The 26808-nt window shown below is 40.3% G+C and overlaps 1 protein-coding gene across 1 annotated transcript in view; it reads right to left on the reverse strand.

Moving 5' to 3' along the window:
• Positions 1 to 627: 627 nt before the first annotated feature.
• The window catches only part of Trim44 (tripartite motif containing 44), a 108665-nt gene continuing 82484 nt past the window's right edge, over positions 628 to 26808 (reverse strand). The window contains 1 exon segment of the mRNA XM_037205042.1: positions 628 to 2824. Within this exon segment, the coding sequence (XP_037060937.1) occupies positions 2797 to 2824 (28 nt within the window). The 3' untranslated portion in view covers positions 628 to 2796.

The raw sequence follows: 26808 nt of genomic DNA on the forward strand, positions 1-26808 counted from the left end.
GGGCTGACTGCAGAGCAGGGAGAACCATGTTTAAAACTGGTTCCTGTGTTTCCTAGCAACGACAGACATGTGGCTTGCCCTGGGTACATCTACAGAGAGCCTGGCTCACAGCCTGTCCTCGGGTACTTCCTTGTCCTGGTTGTCCAGCTGAGAAGTTAAACACTTCTTAGAACTGTCCAAATCAAAGATCAAATCCCTCTAAGTACTCAGAGGCTGCCAGTACTTCCTGTGGGTACCCAACTCATTTCTGGAGATGTTCTTTACCTGAATCACATGATGATTTCTCCCCAGGGATCTGGGTAAACTCTGCTGTCCACAGTCAGTCAGGACACACAACTCTAACTCACACTGACCTGGAAGGCAGGAAGCTTCCTCATGATGGGGCACAAGGCCAAGCAGCAGGGCCTAGCTCAGAGAACGAAGCTGGCGCCACTGCAGAAGGCATCCTACATCTCACACTGACAAATGCAGCCACAGGTACTTCGGGACCTGGGCAGAAGCTGCTGTTTGATGCTTTCCTGGTTAAAGTTTCACCAGGTGCTGGAGACAGCAGGAGCCCAGAAAGCAAATCCAAAACTTGTTCAAAATAAAGGGGAAATGCTTTCCTTGAGGATTCCGGACAGATAATTTATAGAGACAGGTTGGCAAATATTTTTATATTTCTGTTTATAACCACTACATAAATGCTTGGATTCCCAAAATACTGATATAAAGTAATAGCATGATTAGGTATGGAAAGCCAATGATCTGTCCATTGGTAATACAAGGTCAACATATATAGATCAAACAATGATTACTGGGGAAAGACAACACAAGCTTCCAAATTCTGAAGCCTTTTCAATTTTCGGATTTTCCACATTTGTTTTAGAGTGTTTTTGATCCTTCTTTTAGATTTTTTTAAAACAGGATATCATTGGAGGTTATTAACTCAGGGTGCATTAAATTCTCCAGTCTTTGCAGACAGATGGTAAAGCATCAAAACTGTCTAAGCCACCTACTAGTCACCAGTTTGGGAATGAGATCTTCAACCATCTCTGCCCTAATATCCTTATATGTGTAGTGAGCTAGGGTAATCCTAACCTAGAGCATATAGGCTTGGCAGTTTCCTGTCCTCAAAGGAATAAATTTTCTAGCATGCACAGGATTGAACAATGATATAAATAGGACTCCTACAGTAAGCACATGTTGTTTCTGCCTCAGAACTATCCTGTACACACACACACACATCAGCTGCCCCTAAAGCTTTGTGGTAAGTACACAGGTTATAGGCAGGCAAGCAGACAGGCAAGGAAAGGGGGATTTCCCCCAAGGCAGACTCCTTGGATCTGCCTCAGAGACACTGGAAACAGACCTTGGTCAACAGCAACCCCAAGGCTGCTTGACTACAGTTCAGACAGAATCTCAATGGGAACATAGAAATACCACACAAGCAGAGGAGAGGGAATACACTGCCCACTTGCAAACAAGAGTTACCTTCCAAGTCTCCTATCTTCTCTTAACAGTTGAAGTGTATGAACATTCTCTTCTCTACCACGTTTGTTCTATTAAAAATAAGGTTCTCCCCAACTTCAAATCATTTGGTAAGAAAAACTCATGTCTCAACAAGATGTGGTGTGTGTGTGTGTGAGCTTGCAGTTGGGTATCTTCCAGCACACCACTGCTTCCTTGACCCTGAAAAGTGTGGTTGTAAGGAACTGTGATCTGAGAATGGGAGAAGGCCAGGAAATCCAGCTCTGGGGCATGCCTGCTCATACTATATCGGAGAGGAGAGCTGGAGTATGGGAGGGGAACTGAAGGCCTGCTGCAGGGGGAGGGAGGATTCCAACTGTAGCAAATAGAGGGAATGTTTGCTGGCAGATGGACATGAATCCAGCCAGCCAGCGAGTGGCAAGGATTCTTCTCACAGAGCACTGAAGCCACTTTAGGCTAACCTGGGGGTGGAACTGGTACATTTTACAGTGACAATTCCCACTTGGCGATATACATGCCAGTCTTTTATGTTGTGACAGGCCTATTAATCCATACAGCTAGCCCAAGATTTCAGGTTTTATCAGACACTATAGTGACCATTTTGGAAAATTTGGGCAATCTGAATTCTGAAACACTGATTTCAACTTTCGATCAGATTTCTTTACTCCTCCCCCTCCACACTCCTTAAAGTCATTTCCTTTCTATCTCTTCAATCACTTTTTCCATTTCCACAGCACTGAATTATGAATCTCAAGTCCCAGATAACCTCAAGTACTAAAAATATCTTCTTCTTTCCAGCTCTGGACTATTTCTTCAATCCCATTTTCCACCCAGCTGCCCTAACGCCTTCCACAAAGGCAGAAGTGGACTACGAGAGACTGCCGGATGAGTCACTATGGCCATACTTGCTTTAGGCTTCAGTATGAACAAAGTGGGTTTTCTGTTTGCAGGTAAGGAAAAAACTGACTTCCTTCCAAGATATTCTAGAACCTTCCTAAGGAAGTGATACTGTTGACTTGCACAATATTCCAGGGGCTGGCTTTCCTGAGTAAGTTCAAAGCAGCCTTTGGGGAGTTGCCTGAAGAGCCCTCCAAGTTGATCAAAGGGGCTCTTCCTGTGACCTACCACAAGAGAACAAGAAGCACACACTCAGTATGCATAAAACTTGTTGTCCCTTGGAGACATGTGTGCCTGCTGTGGATCTGGGGACATATCCAGTGGAAGAAGTTTGTTGCCAGGCAGCTTTCACAGATATCAGAAGCCATTACATACACGCTGTCACATACACACGGGGAAGGGGTGTTTTCCATGGGGAATGGTAAGTCTTCATGTGTCCTCTTCTTCACTGGCACCACTACAAAAAAAAAAAAAAAAGGAAAAACAGGTGAGTTCAGTATCAATCACAGAAAGGGAGGCAATACAATATACAGGTTGACAATCTCGTGCTACTCCTAACTACCATGATCGTGCAGTAGGGACACAGGCAAGTGCCTCAGTTTCTTTGATTTCTGAATCTAAATTTAACTACAGTGATCATAAAAATTAAAAACTTACCATCCTGGGTGGTGAACGGATTAAATAAGAACACATGTAAAATACACGGTACCCAGTATACAGTGAGTAAGTAAAGGAGCAGGAGGCCTCATCAGACTTAGAATTTTAATGAGCAAAATAAACTGCTGGTAGACACCAGGAGTTTGAGTTCCTCTAGGTGTTAGGCCACCTATTATTAGGTCAGAAAAACAAGCAGCAGCAATTACTGGCACTCTGCACTGGGTAGAGCCAATGTCTCGCCCATGCAGCAGAGTCAGTCTCCAGGAAGTACTCTACCTCATCAGGACACTGGATCATTCTCTGCGTACCTTCCTTGCCCTTAACACATTCCATAGTTCTGTATTTATTCTGTATTCTCATTCCCCTTCTACTGAGGTATATAAGGGTAGCATTAATACTATTTTCCCAATGTCTACACATCTAGAACTTGTACAATAAACACATAGAGGTGCTCAACAAACACTGACTTCCAAAAACAACAGGAACAAAGGGTGGGGGAACAGACAGGGTTGAAAAGAATAGCCACAGACAGTACTGATGTACCCAGAGGATTCCAGGGTCAGTGTTTCAGTGCCCAAACACAAGTGTATAGGCCCAAGGACAGAGCTACTACTTCCGATGCTCCGAGTTCAGCATCACTGGTCCCAGGAAAGTAAGGCAGCAGGTCTGAGCACACTTACAGAAAGGCAAAAGCAGCAAACCTGCCCAGGCACTCCTCAGCCACTTCTAGAGGTCACCAACTCAAACACGGACAAGAACCAATTTGATCTCCCTCCTGCTTACTGACCTGAACACAGAAATACCATGACCTGGAACTTGGTTGTTTACCTAATCCTTCTATCACTCCTCCCTCCAATCTCAGGATATTGGAATTATTATTTTCTCACTGCCCAGATGAAGAAAGTGAGCTCTTTGAGACATAAGAACCTAGAGTCCTTTGAGATCAAGGTTTAATTTTGGCTGGAAGGCTAACATTTCAAGCTGGTAGAGACAGAAATGGTTTGTAGTGTGTTAGCTCCCAGCTATGACCTAGAAAAGTTCTCAGAAAGGATTATCTTCGTCTACATAAATCTGTGCTCTTTGTTTCTATCTGGGGAAACAGTCAAGATAAAATAAACTAGCAGTGGGGTTCTAGTACTTTCAAGGTACAAACACCTAGGACACAGGCCTACAGATTAAGGAGTATATACTCTAAAAGCCAGAAAAGCCAATTCAGTAATGTGTCACATTCAGAATTCTGCCCTCCTTTTCTCCTATTGGTTGTCCAGTCAAGGGATAAAGGATGCATGTAGGCAGGGCTGACCAGAGGACTGCCATTAGAGCAGTATTTTATTTGGTGGCATCTGTCCCAAAGGGAACAAAGTGTCTTTTATGAGTTGATTGTAGCCAGAATCAAAGCACAGTTCAAACTGGCCCCATATTCTCCCCTCGGTATTCTATTCAGAGCAAGCTCTTTTTGTTTCTGTCAGTCTTACTTCTAATAGAAGAGGACTGATGGTGACTGTACCCTTTCCTTAAGCTGCAGTTCACTTTCTAGCATTCTTGAGATAAAGCATTCATGAACCTACTAAAATTACATTCACAGTTTTGTCTGTGTGTCCCTTTGATTGAGAAAGGCCATGATTTTCATCATAGTCTCAAAGAGGTCAGCAACTCCAACCCCAAACTGAGAATATCAAATCATACACAATTTCTTTTCCAGTTTTTTTTTCCCCCAAGAGGGGGAGGCAGTTTGCGACAGGGTTTCTTTGTGTAGCCCTGGCTGTCCTGGAACTATGTAGACCAGGCTGCCCTTGAACTCAGAGGTCCTCCTGCCTCTGTCTCCTGAGTACTGGAATTAAAGGCATGTGTTCAGGTATTTTACTATAAAACTTGGAGTAGCTCAGGGAAAAGGTCAGAGGTATTGACTGACAAAATCTATTCTCATTTCCCTAAGAGAGATCTGTTCTGGGGCCTGAAAGATAAAATTATCTCACTGTTTAGAGCATGAGACGCTGTGACTCTGACATATTATTTATTGATTTCCTCAATTGCTAAATATTTATTGAATGTCTAATGTGTATTTGGCTAGATGTCAGGACTAGAATAAGAAAGAAGGGCACAGTAGTCACCCACACAGATGTCACAGCTTTGGTGTGATGGACCTGGGGCGACAGCTTGTTTTGTTTTGTCTTTAAAGAAAAAAGAAAGCATATTTTCATAGTACAACCTATTTATCATGGTAATTCAAAAAAGATCTTAATGAAATGTGTAGCACAGGCTACCCCAGCTGGTATATGGTCTCTTCTGGTGGGTTACCCATAACTTCCATCTGTGACAGGCATCTCCTCTCCTCTCCATTCTGCTCTCATTTATTACATGAGCTAGCATATGTTCATACAATCTTATCTGAAATGCCTTAAAATCTCCATCTTCTCCAAGTGAAGCAGCACAGTTTTCCTCTTCGGTACCTATCTGCTTCTGCAGAAACACCTACTTGTTACATAGGGATCTACAATTGGACTGGGGATTGCAGAAGGTGTCTGTTGCAGAAGGTGTCTGTTGAATGTATCAATTTCTAGTGAAAGAGGGGATTAGGCAGAGAGCCATGCTATCCATTCTACTGAGGTCCTTAAGGAGGGGGTAGCATTATATAATGACCCTGAGGTCATGAGACTGAGAAGGTTGAAATCTCAACTTCCTCATGGCAGTGCTGTATCTTACAGTGACTATATCTTACAGTGTTATAGTCAGAGATTTAGATACACATGATACAAGGAGTTGGACCCTTCCTTTTAAAAATCAAAAATCAAATTTGTCTTCTTCTTACCTTCCCTCAACACCTTTGTTTTGGCATCTGAAATTATTATATTCTAGATTAAATATGCTATCTCAATTTCCTTCAGATATCTGAGATGAAACGGGTTCTTTTTTTTTTTTTTTTTAAATGTGTATGTGGGGTGTGTGTTTATGTCTCTGTGTGATCATACGGAGGCCAGAGGTTGAAGTTGGGTGTCTACCTCTATAAATCTTCACTTTTTTTTTGAGACTGTCTTACACGGAACCCAAAGCTTACCATTTGAACTAGAATAAATGTCAGCAAGTCTGTGGCATCTGCCTGTCACAACTCTTCCCCTAGTACTCGGGCGATAGACATGAAACGACAACATGCAGTTTTTAATGTGATGAGCTCTGAGTTTCTAAATTTAGGTTCCCATGCATTTGCTGGTCCCCATGCATTGAACCATCTCCCTAGCCCTTATCTTTTTATTGAATGAAAACTTCCAAGCTAAGGAGATACAGGGACTGGACAGAAAGTTTCACGGTTCTGACCATTCTAAGGAGGTTTCTAGAAAAATTTTCCCTTGTCAATGCTGATAATAGCAGGGCACTGAGTACTGTGGATTAGTCAGGAGGCTTCTACTCACTGACTGGTCTGGATTGAAGACACTGTATTTAGAAATAGTAGTCTCAAAGCTGTAGTACACATTCCCTGGTTGTATGTAATGACTTTCCAGGATGACTTGGACATGGGTAATCTTAAAGAGAACAATTTACAAGTCTTTAATTTCTACATATCTTCTTCCCTAAAAGTGATCACCTAAAGAACATGGGGTATAAGTTTTGTAGTCAGGTCCACTTTCAAAATCTTCTCACTCCCACTTCAGAAAAGATATGCACACTTTTCTTCATACTGCATTGTATATGCAAAGACTTTAAAGAGATCCCATGAAAGCAGGGTGAGAAATAGTAAGACATTATTCTCTATTTCATCTACACAAGGTAATATACTTATCTATATGTTTCACTAAAATCTAAACTCAGAAGTCAACTGTCATAAAGTATTAGTATGTTTATTTGAATTGAATATAAATAAAATCAGATCTAACAGAAAGTGAGTGTGATTTGGCTGGCTAGTTTGGGTATAAGAAAATGATCTGCCAATTAGATTATATAGTAAATCTCGTCTGTAAATTTAATAATTTTGTGATGCCAGTTTTGACAAAAAACATACACAAAATGAGATGAAAACTACAAGATGTGAGCAGTTACATCCTTTCTAATTATCTAAATCTGACCCAAAACTTAAGGAATTAACCTAAAGGTGGGAAAGGAAGCACACATTTTTTCTTATATTCCTTTAAGGGATATAAAACCACAAAGTTTATCTAAAGGAACTAGGAGTACCTAAATTCTGAATGGGAGGGTGGTGTGAGATTTAGCACCTTTCTGTCTAGGGACAGGGTCTGTGGGAATAGGATGGGTGGGGCCAAGGAGTCCCAGCTAGTGTAATGAATGCTGTGTTCTCTTCCCAGACTTGGACACACTGAGATAGTCTTTCCATTTTGATGAGGCACCTAGAAATGTGAACTGGGAGAAGATACAAGGCCCAGTCCCACTCAACCCAAGCACCTGCTGAAAGAGGGTTACCATGCAGAAGGAAATCCGACAAATCTATACAGACAGGTGGCTCAGCTTTGCAGCTTCTGTCTTCTGAGTCGAAGGGAAGGAAGCTAGGAAGTGAGCTGGCACGCACTCAGAGTTGACAGACTTAACAGTTTTTTTTCCTATGCACATAAATACTTTTACTTTGATTTGGTTATCACTTGTGTCTTGCTGAGTTCATGGTTATTAATTAATCATTGCTCTAAAAGAATTAGTCAAGAGAATAGAGAAATTAGGAGGTATTGACACTGAAGAGGGAGGAGGAAGGCTACATGTAGTTAGGATTAAAAAAGATTTAGTATTCTTTAAAAAAAAATTAGGCCACATAGGCACTGCACAAGAAGCTAATTAGGAAGCCTTTAGCTTTCAGTATTTGAGGAAGCAATTGTCTAGTTCTAGTAAGTGACTGTCTAGTTCTAGTAAGTATGTCAGCTGTGTGGGGGATGTATCACACTCTGATCCAGGAGTTTTCCTCCATGACACACCTGCCCCTACGGCCTGGGCAGAAGGGGACTGTGCTGCTGTGCTGTTAAATATAGGAACTTACTAGTCTTGACCTGTGGAACTAGTCAGGTATAAATATAAAGCAAAGCAAAATGTTCCTCGTGGTCTTGGGTCCAAGAAGAAGAAGAGTATGGAAAGATTGGCATTCCAGTCCAGGTTCTGCTGTATGACTCTGGAACACATTTTCTCACCTGAGAAAGTGGGACAGCCTGAGTGATAAATGTAATTTAGGAAAACTCCAAAACAGATAAAGCTAAGCTCCTTTCCAAATTAAACACTTGTTGAGTCAATAACTGGCTCTTATTTGTAGGGTTTACCCTTTCCCATGCCCCTCCCCTTTCTACCTTTTCTATCCATCTGGAAGGCTGGTCAAGTTGTACTATCTGTTTTCCTAGTTGGGCCCAAACAATGGGTTGATCGGCATCTAGAAGAGCCTGAAGAATAAGCTCTGATCTGAGCAAAAACTTGATGGTTCCTACTTCTCTTGTGGTTCTTGAAAAAGCAAGGCTTTGCTTCATTCTCACTCATCTTCCTTCTCAAGCCATGGGAAAGAGAAAGGAAAGGGCCATTCTTTCTCTAGACTGCATTGTGATTTATATATAGTCTTCCCTCCTTGGGTAACTAACATGATTTACAAAGGCCTAACTTAATGGTCCATAAGCAATTTATATTCATAGCATTTCTAACAATTACTTCTAGTACTGGCACCTCCATTCTGCAGTTAAGAACTGAGATGCTGGGGCTGGAGAGATGGCTCAGTAGTTAAGAGTACTGGCTGCTCCTCCAGGACTCATATTCACTTCCCAACATCCACATGGTGGCTCACAACAGTCTATAACTCCAGTTTCAAAGGGTCCAACACTCTTTTCTGGCCTCTGCAGTTACCGGACAGTACACAGACATACATGCAGGGAAAACATGTATACACAGAAAATAAAAGACAATAAATCTTTTAAAAAAGATTTGGTTTGCTATTATAGATTCTGGTAGGCACATCTCCATTTTACAGAAGAGAAAATTGAGGTCCAAGGATGTTACATGATTTATTTGTTCAAGGTTCATAGCCTGTAAATGATAGATCTAGGTGAAACAATCAACTTCCAGAAACCACACCGAACTGAGGAAAGAGGTGAGTTTTTAACTCTTCTAGTCAATCCCTTGTTTCCAGCCCTATAACAAGTAGTGGTGACTTAAGATTTTTTTTAACACCTGAAAAATGGGACAGTAATGCCCACCATCAAGTTTTGTAGTAGAATTAAAGACGTGTGCATTGCTTTTTTTTAAGATTAAAAAAAAAAAAAAAAAAAAAGCCAGGTAAGAAGGCTTATAGAAGAAGGAAATACAGATCTGGTTTGTCTCACAGCCTCACAGCTGCCATGTCTGCAGATCTATTTAGAGCCTCTGAGCATAGCTTTTGACCAAGTGTCAAGTTTGATCCCTGTGAACCTAGCAGCCATTTTCACAGGTGATGCTCCTCACACTTACATAAAAGTGTGTGTAAAGTCCTTTTTCTCTGGAAGATTACAAACCTTTCATCCAGTGTCCTGCAACAGGAAAGTAAATGAATGGAAGTAACAGATAGCTCCTTAGCCTGCCAATACCACATCTGCTTTAGAACTCCCTTCCGGAGGACTGAATTCTTTGTTGCTGCCAGATTGAAGAACTGAGGCTACTTCTAGCCAAAAAAAAAAAAAAAAAAAAAAAAAACAAAAAACAAAACAAAACAAAAAAAAACAAACAAACCTTTTTGGATGTCTTTTACTCTCTATACTAAATGGGTACTAATTCTATGAACAAGAAAAAAAAAACTTTCTATAGCACCATACACCAGGGATAATCCCCATTAACACACTGGAATATATTTGCATCTGTCTTTTCTCTGCATGTATAAAATACATACCTAGCTTTCATAAAATTGGCTCATACTTCCTAAGCTCATTTATAACCCAGTTTTTCCATTCAAGTATCAGTCATAAACATTTTTCCTCATCAAGAAATATATTTCTTTAAGATTATGATTCATGATTGAATTGCATATATTTAGAATACCAAATATTGGATATTTAAAGGATTTCTACCATTTTACTATTTCCCATATTTCTGTGACATACATCAATGCTGATGAATCATCCTTAAAAATTTCCAAAGAAAAGTATCAGAAGAGAAACTTCTAGGTCAAAAGGCATTATTGTACTTTTAAAACAAACTTCAAATGTTAGAAAGACTTTAGATTAATAAAGAAATTATGCTTCACTCTTCTTACTGTCAAAAAGAAATTGTTCATATCTTGTCATTTTCTGTTTCAGGAAACCATATTGAATGGCCTTGGTTCCTGGGGCTTCTGGTGATTGCCATAGCTACTCCTGATGGTACAGTACTGCTTCTTAGATACTTGGTAGGATGTCCTTCAGTTGGGATTTGTTGAATGTCTTGCTCATGATTACAGGGTTTTGGAAGGAAGATGACAGAATTAAAGTGTAATCAGGACCATGTACTATCAAAGTTCAAGTTCAATATAACTCCACACTGTTAAAGCTGATCATGACCATTGGCTTCAATACTGATTGTCAAGTTTCATACAGTGTACTATTTGGAAGTAAGCTACTATGAGTAGCCCAAACTTGCTCCCGCTCTTTGAAGAGTATTTATATAAGTCAACTGAAATACTTTTGGATGTAAGATTTGTCTTTTCTCCTTTTATTCACCTATTAAGTCATTTATATGAGTGTAGACTCCTAGGCATTAATTTTATACTTGGGGTTATAATCTAAAACTATTTTGTTGTTCAGTTTTGGCCTTTGGGGTGCTTTTAGCTAGTTCTTAGCTTCCCTTGACATTTCTTCACCAATGTGAACTTTTTTGGCTTGCTTTTGAGCTCTTTCTTATTTTATGATATTACAAGATCCTCCAGGCTTGTCTTATGTTTTCCCCACTTCTTAGAATCAACTATTTCTCCAATAAGCCAAGGATAGGTTGGCTCCTGACACATTATTGTTAAAATGTGTGGCAGAAATCATTGTGTGCTGATTTATAACCATTACTTACACAGAGATGAGAATGCCCATTTTCCCTACATGCCTGCCACAAATAGGATGGTTTCAAAGTCTATGCAGGAAACTAAAGTAGTATAGAAATAAGAATGTCTGTGTGTGCATTGTGTGCATGTGCATGTGTCTGTTAAGAGGCAACTGCCGGGAGGACAGTTAAGTTTTCCTTTTTTTCTGCCATTATATTGGCTGCAACCTTCCTTCCTTCCTCCAGCACTTCTGGACATCACCTCCCTGCTGATCTCCTGTGAGTGAGGACTGAAGGAACCCTTCACACCCTCTATTAGGGCCCATGCAACTCTAGGGGTGGAAAACGAGAAGGAGAAAATAGCCCAAAGGTTTGCTTTCCCTGCTTCCTATACCTTCAGGAAATCACCTGACCCAGTTTCCTCATCTTCTCTTGGCATATGAATAATGGAAACCAAATCTCTTAAGGAGTTTCCTTAAAAACAAAAACAAAAACAAAAAAAAAAAAACTTAGACATAAAATTTAATAAAATCTGGGGCTTCAAATTTTCTGTTGCCCCAAGCTGCTAGATCTTGCAAGTAACCAAAGGAAAGGAAAAAATGATCAATAAATAAATGTACTTGACACTAATCTTATCTCTATAGCGTGCACAAGCTTACGTTATTTCAATAGCTTTGAGTCCCATGATGACTGTGGGAAAAGGTGTGAAATCTGTAGACCATTATAAGTTGGAATAACTACAACTCTTAAAAAACTAAGGCTACTTCTCCTATTGCTAAGAATTATGAACGTTGATTTAGTAGTTAAACTGAAGAACCAGCCTGCCCCCATCTTAGACTTAAAAGCCATCTTATAGTAAGGACAAACTAAGTTCATTCCTATTTATGATTAAACATCTGTTTTTCAAGGATTAGGCTATGTCCCACCTGTAACCTTAACTACAAATGGTCCTGGCCTGCAAGTTCCAAGAGTGACAATCATGTCTTTGTTTCAAAATAATTGTTTATAACCATCTTGCAAACCTACCTTTATTTTAAAAGGTTATATAACCACCTATGACTACCTTGCTATGTCGCCTTGCAATCATGTCTTTGTTTCAGGAGGTAGTTAGGACTAATTGTTATGTTTATGCTCCTCTAACCCTGCTTATTTTGCCCACCAAATCTCCCGTTTTGAAACCCCCTTCCCCTAAACCTCGTCTCCCTCACATTCAATGCTGACCTCTTGAACCCTGCCTTAGGGAGAGGTAGTCCACATACATGAATAAAAAGCTTACTTTACTTAATTGCTTTCTTTAATTAATTTGGCCATGATGATATGGGGAAGTGGTCTTTCTCCTCCCACCTTTGTTTGGGATTAACAAAACATATGTGGTTTTGAGTCACAGCTCTACTATTTAGTAGAAAGGACTTTTGACTTTTGCTTTTACTTGAAAACGGGGGACAAATTAGTTAGTAACTAGCTAAAGAGTTACTAAAAGGAATTAAACGTGACACACACAAACACACACACACACACACACACACACACACACACAGTGTAAGTTCACCCACGTGGTATAATATCTAGCATACTTTAGGCACCCGATATATTTTGGAGTTACAAATGAATACGTAATGTTTAAAATGACCCCATAGAGTCTGAATGTTCTGAGAAACCTCCTTAGCAGACCGTGGGTCACCATTGGTCCTAGAGACACTGCCCAGGAATCTCACATGTTGTTAACAGTTTGTCTCTACAGGTAAACGAAGAGCCCATTTTCTTTTCTAATTGTCACTGAAATTAAGGTGTATGTAACCACTCCAACACCAAGTGTGGATCAAAGTGCTGTATCATAAACAATGATTGCTCTTATAAAACATAGACTTGCTGGTAAAGGGCAGGTCTGATCAATGGATCAGTAAAACTGTTATCACCAAGGACTGTCTTAGTTACTTCTCTATTGCTGTGATAAAACAGCATGACTAAGGCAACTTACAGAAGAAACAGTCTTGGGGGCTTACAGTTGTGGAAGGTTAAAGTCTATGACCACCATGGTAATGCCCAGTGGGCAGGCAGGCAAGCATGGCACTGAAGCTGTACCTGAGAGCTTCTATCTTGATCTATTAGCACCAGAGCTATCTGGAAACGGCATGGACTTTGGAAACCTAAAAGTCCACCTCCAGCGGCACACCTTCTTCAACAAGGTCATTCCCTCTTAATCCTTCCCAAACAGCTCCACCAACTGGGGACCAAGTATTCAAATATATGATCTTATGGGGGCCATTCTCACTCAAACCACCACAAGGACCCAGTAGAAGCAAGCTTATGTCTAAACATCCCCAACAAGGGAACCTCAAAAACCAACTTATCTCCATAAGGAAAAGATTTATCTTCATGAAGAAAAATTCTCATCTTGCTTCCCTATTAAACAGCTACATGTTTGGAATCTTCCAGTGTTCTGCAACTTAGCTGCAAGTTGCTCTCAAGACAGACTCAAACTGCAAGACTTTGAATTGTTACCCCTCATTTTAATGATCATTGGCAGGAGAGGGGTAAGGATGTCATTAAGTCTTCCAGGCCATCCTGAGGGTGAAAGAGTGTTTAAGCCACTGCTTCCCTCTCTCATTCAGATGAATGTCAGCTGAAGCTTGGATCCAGTAGAGGGAGAGTTGCACTGGAACTGTGGTTGTGACTAGTAGTATGTAGCAGAATATTTTAAGGTGTGTCACTTTTGTTTATGCCATATTTGTTTAACTCCGTGAAGCTGTGCTACTATGCCTGTGTGAAACACCTGATGGTGTAATGAAGAACTGGCCACTAACAAGGCAGGAGAAAGGATAGGTGAGGCTGTCAGGCAGAGAGAATATATAGAGGGAGAAATCTGGGGAGAAGAAAAAGAGATGAGGAGTGAAAAGATATAGGCGTCAGAGAAGGAGGAGGACTCCAGAGGCCAGCCACAGAGTAAGAAACAAAGAAAGGTTATTTAGGAATACAAAGGGAAAAAGCCCAGGAGCAAAAGGTAGAGGGGATAAATTAAAGTTAAGGAAAGCTGGTTAGAAACTAAGCCAAGCTAAGGTTGGGCAGTCATAATTAACAATAAGCCTCCATGTGTGATTTATTTGGGAGCTGGGTGGTGGGTCCCCCTAAAAACAGCCAAAAGACAAACAATAACAGTAGTAAAAAAAAAAAAAAAAAAAAACACATGATAATCTTCAAGATCCCATTCTCTCACACACAAGAGGCTTCCTTTAACAAAGGTTTCCATGTTGGTTAAGGGGACACATTATAAGCACTCACTATAGGAATGGTGTGATTATTTCTTAGATACTGAGGTAGTCACTTACCAACATTTTTACATTCAGTTTTCACAATAACTGTGTAGCAGCACTGACAATCCATTTTACAGATGAAGAAAATGAAGAATGGAGTAAGAAAGTATCATCTCACGGTCCCAGAGCTAGATAGAACTGCACCTACAATCAAGGCCTGTCCCTTGTTTTCAACCCTGTACAGGAAACTCAGTGATGGTTAGGCAATCTATTAGGAGGCTTGTGAAGTCAATCTCCCGGCATCTACCCAACCAGCTAATGCCTCAATGCTAAAGATTTTCCAAGGCCTTGGGAGACTTAAAACTCCACTGTGGTTACAATTGCTAGAAAACTTCATGTCATGGTGAATCCCCAACAGCCTTGTCAAAAGGAGGTTGGAAGTTAAGACTTTTTCCCCCTTTCAGTTTTTACAACTATTCCTGTTATAACCTTGCTGAAAGACAGCCTTTCCCCTCAGCTTCCAGATAACAGTCATGCAAAAGACCCACTACCAAGACACATGAGAAGCAGAATCACTAGAACAGAGTCCATCTAGGTCAATTTCAGTTTTGTCTGTCCAGGTCAGAAGCACCAGGCTATTTAATCTCATTATCCATTGTTTTATAATCTGGGATAAAGAGTTATCAAATAATTCCCTCTTTCAATGAAAATATTTATTGAACATTTGCAATATATTAAGCACTTTAATAGGTGCTGCTTTAAACCATCATGAAAGAGAGACAAGGTTTTGGCTCTCTTGCGGTATAATTTCCAATGAAGCAATAATCAGCACACTAACTGTACTGAGTAGAAAGTACTATGAAGAAAATGACGCAAGACGATAGGGTAAAACCAGTGCTTGTGTCAGGCCATTCAGGAAAGTGGAAACATGAGGCTACCCCTTACAACTGAGTAAGTATTAAATGAGTAACAGATGAAAATGATTAATGTATTTCCTAATAATTAGTACCCAGCCACATCTAAATGTTCTATCACTTCTGTACTTGTCTTTTTCATCTCACAGTAGCTGAATCCCTACTAATGTGCAAATAAATAACCAAGTGATGGAATATAGTTAAAGACCTCAGAGTGTGCAAAAATGTAGGTAGTCTGCACACTATAAGGAAGAGAACAAAGTTACGTGACTCACATTTAACAAGTAAGAAACTGTTTTATCACTCATCATTGACAGATGGATTAGTACCATCCAGGAAGACAATGGAGTCAGGAAGAAGGCATGCCAGGTGGAGGGAACAGCTTGAATCAACTCTGGAAGATGTGAAACAGCTTAGCATGGTCAGAGGGCTGTAAAAAGTCCAGAATAGCCAGAATAAAGCAAGGGTGAGTAGGTTGAAAGTGACTCATCACAGCTCCCGGTGCTTCCTTTCATAGGTCATGCCTGAAGTGTCTCCTAAGAAGATGAGGGGTATAGATGGGAAAGAATAGAAGATTAGGAGGGTGTCAGATCTCCATATGGCGTCTACCACACTGCCAGCACTTCAAAATGTGAACAAGAGCAATGTTTAAAATATTCAGGCTGTATTCTGTGCAACATTCCCTCAAGACAGCACAAACAGATGTTTCAGGGGAAAAAAAAAGAAAAACAAATACCCAGTGGTAACTCAATATAAAGTCTGCGTGGGGGAACTGGGCAGGCATCAGGCTTCTGAAATATGACTATACAATCAGTGCAGGTCTGAGACTCAGAATGAAAGAGTGTCAAGAGCTAATGTACTAATGCTGGAGGTCTGAAGCAAGGGAAACTTGCTTCTAAGCAGAGCCTGTGTGTGTGTGTGTGTGTGTGTGTGTGTGTGTGTGTGTGTGTGTGTGTCTTTTTGCCAATGCCAAACTAACTTGTCTGTTCTAAGGCCTATGCCAGGGACAGCAAGAAAACTCTTAATGGGGAAAGAAGAAAGTGTGGAAACAAATGTTTTCTATCAATAGGCCAGAGGTCTCTGTGGACCATCTTCCCCAGGGTTCTGAGTAGATGTTTGTATAAGATAGCAGAAGGTCCTGTTCTACTGCCTGATCCCTACTCATCTATCCCCCTTCTTGCGGCAGGTATGTTTATTATACGTTTCCCCAGGAGATGGAAAAGATGGTATGAAAGTTCTCTCCACCTGTATCCTATTCCAATATTCAGCAAGCTGAGGAGACAGAAAATAGGCATGGATTCAGCAGGATCTGCCCTTACTAGGAAGCAGGTTCCTAAGACAGGTTCCTGTAGCCATCTGAAAAGATGAATACATTTATTTTCAGCCAATCTTACCAGAGGCTCTTTCTGGATTGTACTTCAGTGTTATCAGATGAGAGAGAGCACCAGTCTGGTCATTACTAGAAGACCCCCAAACCCATGACAACAGCAAACAAGGGAGAGGGAGGAGTGAGCAGAGAGACAATACATAAATACAGGAAACTGAACAACGCAGCCTTCCATCTACTGCATGTCATCTAATTTAAACTAAACAAGGCCTATTGCTCTGAACTCAGTGTCCTGTATACTGGAGGAAGCAACAAATACTGAGCATGAGATCATGTGAGGAACATACAAGGCCTTTATTCTTTTTAATAGGTCCCCAGAGGCCATTAAGCAAAAAGTCCCTATGAAAGTTGTTCTTCATTCTAAAGTCCTATACTTAGAACTTGTCTTCTGCTTGAAGCTGTAGAGTTAAAAGTTGGCTGTGGGACTACCTTAACCCAGCTAAGCACAGATGAGTTACTGGATGAGCCGGTTGTAACCACCGAGGTAGTGGGATGTAACCACTGAGATGGATGGTTAGGGTTACTGGGGAAAGAAAATGCCCAGCTTTAAGGGAGCTTGGACTAGTGTGTGAGAACAGAGTGCTAAAAACATTGAAGTAAGGATAGTTAAAGACACATTTGCTCTCCTCTCAGTTTTTCCTGAAGCCTGTTCTGTGACACTGAAATGATATAATTCTATCACTCAGACTCCATCTATGGAGACGGGTCTGTTTATGTTTATTTCAACATAAATCTAGTGTCATGGTATTTATTTATGATACTTACAAAGCAGTCACTCTCTGTTGGCCCTGCTATAAGACCCTGCCAGACAGGACAGTGCAAACACCCAAAAGAACACCAGGATAACAATGCCCCGAGTAAAGGCTGAGCACCTACTAAGGCTGCCCAATTGATGGGCATCTGTCAGTAATCTGTAGGACAGGCTCCCCTGCTGTCAAACTTCCAATCCTGCCTTTCAAACTGAAGAAACCCAGCAATCATGCCCAAGAGAGACAAAGGTTTAAAGTCAATCCTTTCACTCAGTAACTCCCCTGCAAAACTGACTCTCCTTGGCCTCAGTTTTCTTGCTTGTGGTTAGTGAATCCTAGGTTCTTTATGAATGTAAAGCATAGGAAACTGGTAAATGATCAATGTTTTCATGAAATGTATGAGGATAATGTCACCTACTGCTCTGTTCTCTTCTTCCTTAAAGGATTAGGAGTCTCAGGTTCTTACATTCTCAGTCCCAATCTGACTTGTTTAATATAGAACAATGCATTACAGATAGCTTCCATCTATACCAGCATGAGAAGTTAACATAAAGTACGAAGATCAATTTGCTTTCCCAACCCACTCTCTACTTAAATATTCCATGCAATCTTCACTCAGCCCAGGAATGGCATGGAAGAATGGTTAAGTATTTCACACATTTCTTCAAGGAGAAGAGAATTCTTTTGGGGGCTGTCTTTACATTTAAGGTAAGACACTCCTTTATAAAAAAAAGCTATTTTAAGGACTTTTAAATAAATAAATAAATGTAACTAGGAAAAATGATCACTCTCACAGTTTAAATAAAGCCAGTGGAAGTAATATTTGTTGTTTTTTAGAGAGAGGGCTATTTTCTCCACAAACTGATCTTCCAGGTATCTCTCCAGAGTCAAACTCCTGATAGTACTTGGGGATCTGGTGGGCCTAACCCACTGGCTAAGTCACATGCCTCTCCTTGTCTACTGAAGAAGATAGGCAGACCATGCTCTGGAAAATTAAATGCAGTAGTCCAGCAAAGGAGGCTGGGGACCACTGGTCTATGTGAAAAGCAAGATAACATCTCCCCCCTCCCCCCCCCCACACCAAAGCTTATCTCTTAACTGTTTTAATTGGCATGGATGGTTATGCTTTACAGATGTAGAAATTGAGGCTCAGGGAACATGGCCACATCTGGAACCCACATTTGGACAATTACAAACCCCATGTTTTTCAGTAAAAAGAAAGTTGAGGTTGACTGTGACTTCTGTCAAGCCTGCATCACTCAGATCTCATTAATTAGAAGGATAGGTGCTGTGCAAAGCATGGTGGCTTCCATTCACCTGATCAAAAGAAGTTTCAACCTATCAGTCTCAAGTAGACTATAATGCAATCTCTCTGGTGGATCTTTCTTTGATCTTTTGGTTATCAATTACCATCTCAAAGAAAAGGGTTGGGAACTGAGATAAAGTAAACCTGGTGAGGTCATTTTTCTCTCTGAATTCTAGTGTCCCCATCTATAAAATGGGTCATATATAACCTATGTAATAGAGTAGGTGTGAGCCTAAATAGGAAACCTTATTAAAATTCTAGCACAGGGTAATACTTTTTATAAACAACGATTAATGTAACTACTGCTTTTATTTCAGATTAATAGTTTTTAAAAGCTCAGAGGCTTGCAACAACTTGTTCTCATTCAATAAGTACTATTTATAGTTGAAAAAATAAAATCATGTGTTTTTTTCATAGCTAAAAACGAACAAGACAAAGAACTGTAATGCAAGCACAGAGGACTGAGTTCAAGAAATAAAGACACATTTTCTGTGGGGCTAGCCCTCGCTGGTATGCTATAATCTCTTTCGAACTGAAGTATAGCTTTGCAGAAACTGTAATATATACATAGATGACCAGGAACGTTGACCATTTAGAGGGCCAAGGACCTGTAGGATGAATTGATGCCAAAGGCTTTGCTCTAGTTTACAGTCCCTGAAGGTAAATTTGTTAGGAACTCTGTTAACATGGGCAGCTCAACAGAAAGCAGGGTTCAGGCTGGTCTTCAGGCTTGCCCAACAGTTTATTTGAGCACAAGGCAGTGAGATGAGGGAGAGTCAGGCTGTTAACAAAGTATCCCTGCTTTTACCTATAACGGCTGAGATATGAGCCTAATAGGAGCCACACACAAGTTCCCTTTGTAGGAGTTTTAGTCTTCCTGCAATTCTGACAGACTTGATCTGGTGGTAAACTGTCCTTGCCTCCTGTGTTCTGTTCACAGAAGCAAGTGCTGCATGAGGCAGCTTCCCTATGCACCTGCATCTCCATGTCCCTTTCACAAAGGCTTTCGAGGCTGAAGGAAAACTAACCCTGCTACGGCAAACATAAAATGTGCTTCAGATCACTGTCCCCGAGGAACAGTGGACACTGTGGCAGACTGCCCAGACCCACAGGTCTCAAATGTTCCTGTCCTCTTGCTGTTTTCCCTACAGATATAACAGGCAGTTTCACTATGTGAACCTACATGTGTGATCAGAGATACAATTTCACTTATTTATTTGCATTTTAGCTAATCCCTTAAAATTTTGTGTAAAATCTAAACTTTTTAGCACAGGACAAGTATTAGTAACTTTCTAGCATGAAGGGGCAGAAAATAACTTCTTCAAGGTTACTGCTTGGGTTTCATCTAGCATGCATTTCTGGGAAGGCACAAACTAGTTCTTCCTGTTATTGACAAGAGTGTGTAAAAATTAAACCTTGGGAGACTCACAGAGGGAAAGCACTATCCATGCAACAGAAAAGGAGGCATCGGAAGTTTCACAATATTTTTTTTTAATAGATTTTCAGCTATAAAATTCTGGTGAGATTTATTATCACATATAGAGAGCATTTTTACTTTCCCTAAGCCAATTTCTAGAACAGGTCTTGACCTTTTTCTTCTCCTCCATCTCCCCCTCCCCTTTATGGAGCATGTGTTGTTGGAGGCAAATGAACGTTTTCTGAACCCTTAACAATATGTCTTTTAGTATATACAGATAAACATACATACAAACACACATATATGAACACATTCTAAGTTTAGTTTATAATTACTATTCTGTCTTGGATTTACCTTGTAAATAGTAAGTCAGTGATCTTAAATTAAGTAGCCAAGTTTTATTAGGGGGGCATTCCTAGATAGTTACAAGATTTAGCTAGTATAATATAAACATGTAGTATTTTTGAGGATACTACTATATTCTGTGAACTACAAGACCTCTTACCCTTTAATTTCTGCAACTTATGAATGACAACTCATAATACTAAATGCCTATAGCATCACAGCTATAGATACACTGTGCAAACAAGGGAGATAATTTCTTGGATAACAGAGGATTATACCCCCCCCCCAAGAACCCAGAGCTTTATGGTCCATACTCATTCTTTACAATATGCGCTCACTCTTACATAAAGACCAATTCACACAACTACTCCAAATCCCAGCATACTCTGCTTCCAAGTGGATTTTTGTCTCACTATTCACCCTCAACACTGAAGGTTATGCCAATATATGGCTAATGGACAGGGAGATGGAGGTCCTGAACGAAACAGCAACCTTTGCTGACTCTGCACATAAGGTTAAGATCTTGGAAGACTCCCTTTTCCCTTCCTTACAAAATCTGAGTGGTTTGTGCCTAGCAAGCAGTGCAAACATGCATTCAGAAAGTAATCTGCTTGCATAGGTTTGCCAATATGCACAGCAAATAATCTTCAATGTGCCCTTCCAGGAAAGATCTAGACTCTCATTTCAGGCACACAATTCATTCTGACCAAACCATTCTATCTACTGCATGAGTGCAAGAACATATGCACACACACAGGGCGCCTCTCATTTCCTCTGGAGTAATGGGAGCCTGGGCAATACTTTAAACATTCATTTTCTAACATAAATTAGAATGGAGCATCAAAAACACCAGTGACATCTGCATGGAAACAAAATGTAGTCATTAGAGTTGGTGCTATTACAATGAAAGGAAATGTATTCATAATGGTAGAGCATTTAAAATAATGTAATGCTGGATTCTGTGTTCATAAAAACAATAACGAAGAAGCAGGATAGGTCATATAAATTAAAAGGAGTAACAGGGGCACAGAGTGGCTTCAAGGGCTCTGGGCATTGTCAGTGACATGGCACATGCCTAGATACACAGAGGTGAAGTTTGATAGTGAAAAGGCAGAAGAAGCTGGAAGGGCACCAGGCTAACACTGACAGAGTCTGAATTCTGTCTCTGCTCTACCCTTCGATACTGGGCAAATTACATCAAAACTTGTCTATATCTCTGTTACTCAGATACATCTATAAATAAGGAGAGCTGAATCCTCTCTTACCAGCTCCAGGAAGAGAGGAAAGAACAAAACACCTGTAAAGTGCTTAGTATCCAATGCATAGTAGGCATGCATATAATCAACAGTTTCTTTTTTTTAATCATTAAATAACTGTATGACACTGTAATATCAGCAAAATAAAGTAGAACTAACAAGCCCTGGCTTTGCAATGCACAAGTTTATTATAAACAGCAAATGAAATGTTTGTCAGATACTACATATTAGCTGACTTGGTAGTTGTTCCCAGCTCATTCCACTAACGATTACTTGCATATATGTCCTACACTGCAGCTAGCACTGGCTGTATAAGCTTGCTGCAATGTGTATTACAAAAAAAGAAAAAGAAATCTGGTTTGGTGCTAAGGTTACAAAGTATGATCTTGGCAAAGTGTTTACTTCCCTGATTAATAGAGACATGATCCTTTCATCATGCTTGGGCAAAGATAACAATACGTCAAGATGCAGCCCCCTTTTCAGTCATAAGGGAATCCTAGGGGTGGCTGATGACTCCGTGACTAAAAGTACATGATACCAACCCTGGCCACCTGAGTTTGATCTCCAGGATCCACATGGTGGAAAGAAAGAATCAACTCTTGCAAACTGTCTCTGATAAGACCCAAAGCAGTCTTGACATCAGAAGCCACTGAGCCAAAGCCAGAATTCATTTTCCTTTGTATGTATTCTGTGATACAAAGAAAGCTTTGTTTCCAGAAAGTACTGGCACCAGAGTTTTCTGTTGCTCAAGCCGAACACAATTCTAACTGATATAATGTGGAAGTACTCAGGAGAATCAAAAGGCATACACTTGAGGATATCTTTTCTTTGCCAAGATTTTCCTTCCCCTTGGTTCCAGATCACTAACATGTACTATTTTTTTTTTTTTGTATGTATGTACACATGTGCAGAGGTCAGAGGCAAGTCTTAGGTTTTATTCCTCAGGTATCATCCACCTTCCTTTATTTACCTGTTTTTGAGACAGGGTCTCTCTGGAGGTCACCTCGTATATGATAGGCTGGACGGTCCATGAGCCCCAGGAAATCTTCATGTCTCTACTTTCCCATAGCTGGGTTTAAAAATGTACCACTGTACCTGGCATTTCTACATGGGCTCTAGGGATTAAATCTGGGTCTTCATGAAGGCAAATATTTTATCAACTTAGTCACCTCCCTACCCCTATTTATACTGCATTTTAACTTATTTTTTAGAATTCCCCTTGATAACCATTGTGTTACAAAGTCACCTGAATTTTAAGAAAAATTTAAACACACTGCAAATAGCTTCCTTATCCTGCCTCTGGGTTGAGAAAAGCACAGGTGAAGGTTGTACTGTTGTTTTTGTTATTTTAATAGTTATTTCACTTTGCAGGCTTGCATTCATGGCATCTCTTATTCCTATTCCCTAGATTATTTTATACCATATATTTTATTCCTATTCCCTAGATTATTTTATACCATATATTTAATCTACTCTTATTTACACAAAATAGTTTTCTTTCTTCGCTATTTAAAAAAATGTTTGTTTTCCTTCTTTCTTGGGAATAATTTTATTTGGCACCAAAACACGTATGACTTGAAAACAAGAAGAGGAGGATGAGAAGAAGAAGCAGAGAGTACTGTGTGTATTCATTTAGATGTTCACATCACATCATTCAGCAGTTCCCTTCTGAGGTATCCAAGTTCCACATTGGTGACCAAGGTTCTGGAGGGAGGGAGAGAAGGAGAGGGAGAGGGAGAGGGAGAGGGGGAGGGGGAGGGGGAGGGGAGAGGGGGGAGAGAGAGGGGGGAGAGAGAGAGAGAGAGAGAGAGAGAGAGAGAGACTAAAACATGTAGTGGTCTGATACAGGTCTGGAGTTCTGTGCCTTGTATTTGTAGCTCTGCCTCCACTTCCCGTATCCATTTTGGCTTGGCTAGCTCCTTCGTTCGGTCAGCTTTCTGCTCAAACACACCTCCTTCAGTCCTTTGAGCACTTTCCACACCTTATCTACAGCAGCTTCCTCTCCCAAGCTTCCAACTCACTTCTCTGTTTCATTTTCACTGTAACACCGCTATCTGAAATTATTTTGTCATTTAATGATAAGTTTTTGTTTTGTATTGCTTTTGGTTTGGGGGGGGGGCAGAGTTTCAGTGTGTAGTCCAGGCTGGCCCTCAATTTAAAATCTTCCTGCTTCTTTCTAGCTCTCCAGTCCTGGGATTATAGGTATGTGTTTTTGTCTCTTTTCCTACCAGAATAAAATTCTAACAGAGAGATCTTCCCTGGCATTTTTACCTTGTATCTTGGCATCAAGGGCAGTGTTCAAGTGCCTAATAAGTATGACTTGAAAACTAGAGGAGGAGGAGGAGGAGGAGCAGCAGCAGCAGCGAGTACAGCTTGTATTAACTTAGTATATCTCCTCTACTGACCTTTATCTCCTTTTAGGGGAGGTACTGGGGTTGACAAGCTTGGTGCATACTATGGATAGTGAGGTAGGCTTTGGGAGCCTATGTGGTGTTGAAGAAAAAACAAAAGTCCTAGTCCAATCCTTATAAAATACATGGAAACGGGAGTAGATCCGTTCATCTCTCAGCGCTTTAGTTTCATAATCTATAGGAAAAACTGATTCAGTGAATCAGTAGACAATGACACGAAACAGGGATGGCAGTTAGTTAATTCTCGGCTATTCCCTAAAGCTGTAAAAAGAAAGCAGTATAGGAATCCTAGGGAAGTGGTCTAATATTTTTCCTATTTCAACAGTTCCCTTAGCAACTGTCCTGATACTTTAGTAGTGGTTCTCAACTTTCCTTATGCGTTGAACCTTTAATACAGTTCCTCACGTTGTGTGGCCCCAACCATAAAGTTATTTTGGTGCTCCTTTGTAACTGTAATTTTGCTACTGTTATGAATAATAATGTAAATATCTGATATGCAGGATATCTGACATGTGATCCCCATAGGGTTTGAGACCCCACAAGTTGAGAACTGCTGTTTTAGGGCAACACTCTCAAGATGCTATGTCATAAAGTTCAGCCCACAGGCCAAGTTTTAAGTCTTGAGTACATTCTCAAAACTCTGAGCATGAGTCTACCCTATAGAACAGGAGAGATTTATTTCTCACTTCTCACTTATTTTAAATGGCTACTGAATCCCACAGAGATAAGGACACAAATCCACTTTAAAGAACTTTGGGTGTTGATGCTTCCAGAAATATACAAATCCTTAGGTCTTATCAAACCAGTACAATCAAAGCCATAAGGGCTGCTGGAGAGAATACTTGTCACAGCTGTTTGAAAAACTCCAACACCTTAGATTCACTTCATTTTGTCGGTTCATTTGTTCATCAGTAAGCACCAAGTAAGTGTCAACTCTTTATGTAGTCCTAGTGATAAGAGTTGCCAAATCCCGGGCAGTTATTAGATGTTAGTCATTATCACTTGCTGTGGGATGTCTTTCTGTGAATATGTGTTGCTATGAGTGGTTAATAAAGAAGCTGCTCTGGCCTATGGTGAGTCAGGTTATAGCCAGGCAGGAAATCCAAGAGAGACACAGGAAGAGGAAAGGAGAGGTGGAGGAGAGTCAGCTGCTGCTCAAGGAGCAACATGTCAACAGACCAGTAAAGCCATGGAACACGTGGCAAAACATAGATTAATAGAAATGGGTTAATTTAAGATCTAAGAGCTAGCTAGCAAGAGGCTTGTCATAGGCCATCCAGTTTATAAATAATATAAGCCTCTGTGTGTTAACCTGGGGCCAAGCAGCTGTGGGAGGCGGGCAGGACCAGAGAAACTTCCAGCTACAATCGACCAATCTTTTATGTTCTTCATCCTTACTCTATCCCATAATCACTACGAATAGCTCCAGTCTACAGACAAGAAATCTGAAGCTGGGTTGACATAGACCTCCTCCTCCTCCTCCTCCTCCACCTCCTCCTCCTTCTTCTTCTTGGTAGTATATTGAATTTTCTATTGCTTTTTGCATGATTAAAATTTGTAAATACGACAACACTGTCTTTTGTCTATTTAACAAGTATTGAGCTAAGTGGATTTTCTCTTTCTAATTTCTGAGTCTTGAAGACTGGCCTCAAATTTGCATTTTTTCTGCCTCACCCTTCTCAAGTGCTGTGCTTATAGGCATGCTCCACCACAGTCAGTTAGACTAAGCCTTTGTAATGCCAAACTCCACGCTGTTAATGACCACATTTTAGCAAATAGGTTCTGAACATGTACTTGGTACCTATCAGGGTGCTAGATACTCTCTTAAATTCAAAATAGACTAGGACCTTCCTCGGGGTGGGAGATATATCTCACTTATTATGTTCCCAGTCTCCTGAACATGCCTTGATGTGTTACTTGATAAGAATGACTCCTTTTCTAAAAGACATAGCAGAATAAAATCGACAAGCTTATATGACTAAATTAACATTTAAAAAAGGACCAAGGCACAAAACTCTAAGGGTCAGTGAATGAAGAAGGCAGGAAAAGGGAAATGGGCTTTTCTCCGCCATTACTAAGTAGTCAGAGGAGGCTTATAGACTCAAATGCTTTCAGGACATGACAGGCAGGACAAGTCAATGACCTGCGCTGTGAAAGGCTGTGGTACACTGAAAAGCACACGCCTATCTTAACAACAGCTCAGCTCTAGCTGGCCACTATCATGGAGAAATATTCACCTTTGGATTTTAAATGCTGATCCAAAATTTTAAAATTACTCAAAGCAGACAAAATATTCCTTTATGACAGATTTGATTGATGACTTAACAGCCTGCAGTCTTAAAATTCAATTACTATTTCATAATCTCTAAAAAATATTTTAATGTACATGTGTGTGCATGTGTGTACACAAGCATACATGGATGTGAGGATGTCAGATATCCTGGAGCTGGAGGTACAGGCTGTCAGCTGACCAATGTTAAGTGCTGGGGACAGAACTATGGTTCTCTGCAAGAGCAACAAGTGCCCTTAACTGCTGAGTCAACTCTTTAGCCTCTATTTCATAATCCTTTCATGGTCAAGGGCCCTCATTTACCTTAACGGGCTTTAAATTTTGAGATTCTTAGGTTTTTTTTGTTGTTGGTTAGTTTTTTTGTTTGGAAGGAAACAAGTTTATTTAGCATGCTGCAAAAAAAAAAAAAAAAAAAAAAAAAAAAAGAAAAAAAAAAAAAAAAAAAAGAGCAACTGGTCCGACAGTAACAACTTTTAATCTTCCAAAAAAAAGCATTCCAAGTAGGTCATTAGTT

Source organism: Peromyscus leucopus, chromosome 4 (assembly GCF_004664715.2).
Source record: "Peromyscus leucopus breed LL Stock chromosome 4, UCI_PerLeu_2.1, whole genome shotgun sequence".
Classification (NCBI taxonomy): Eukaryota; Metazoa; Chordata; class Mammalia; order Rodentia; family Cricetidae; genus Peromyscus; species Peromyscus leucopus.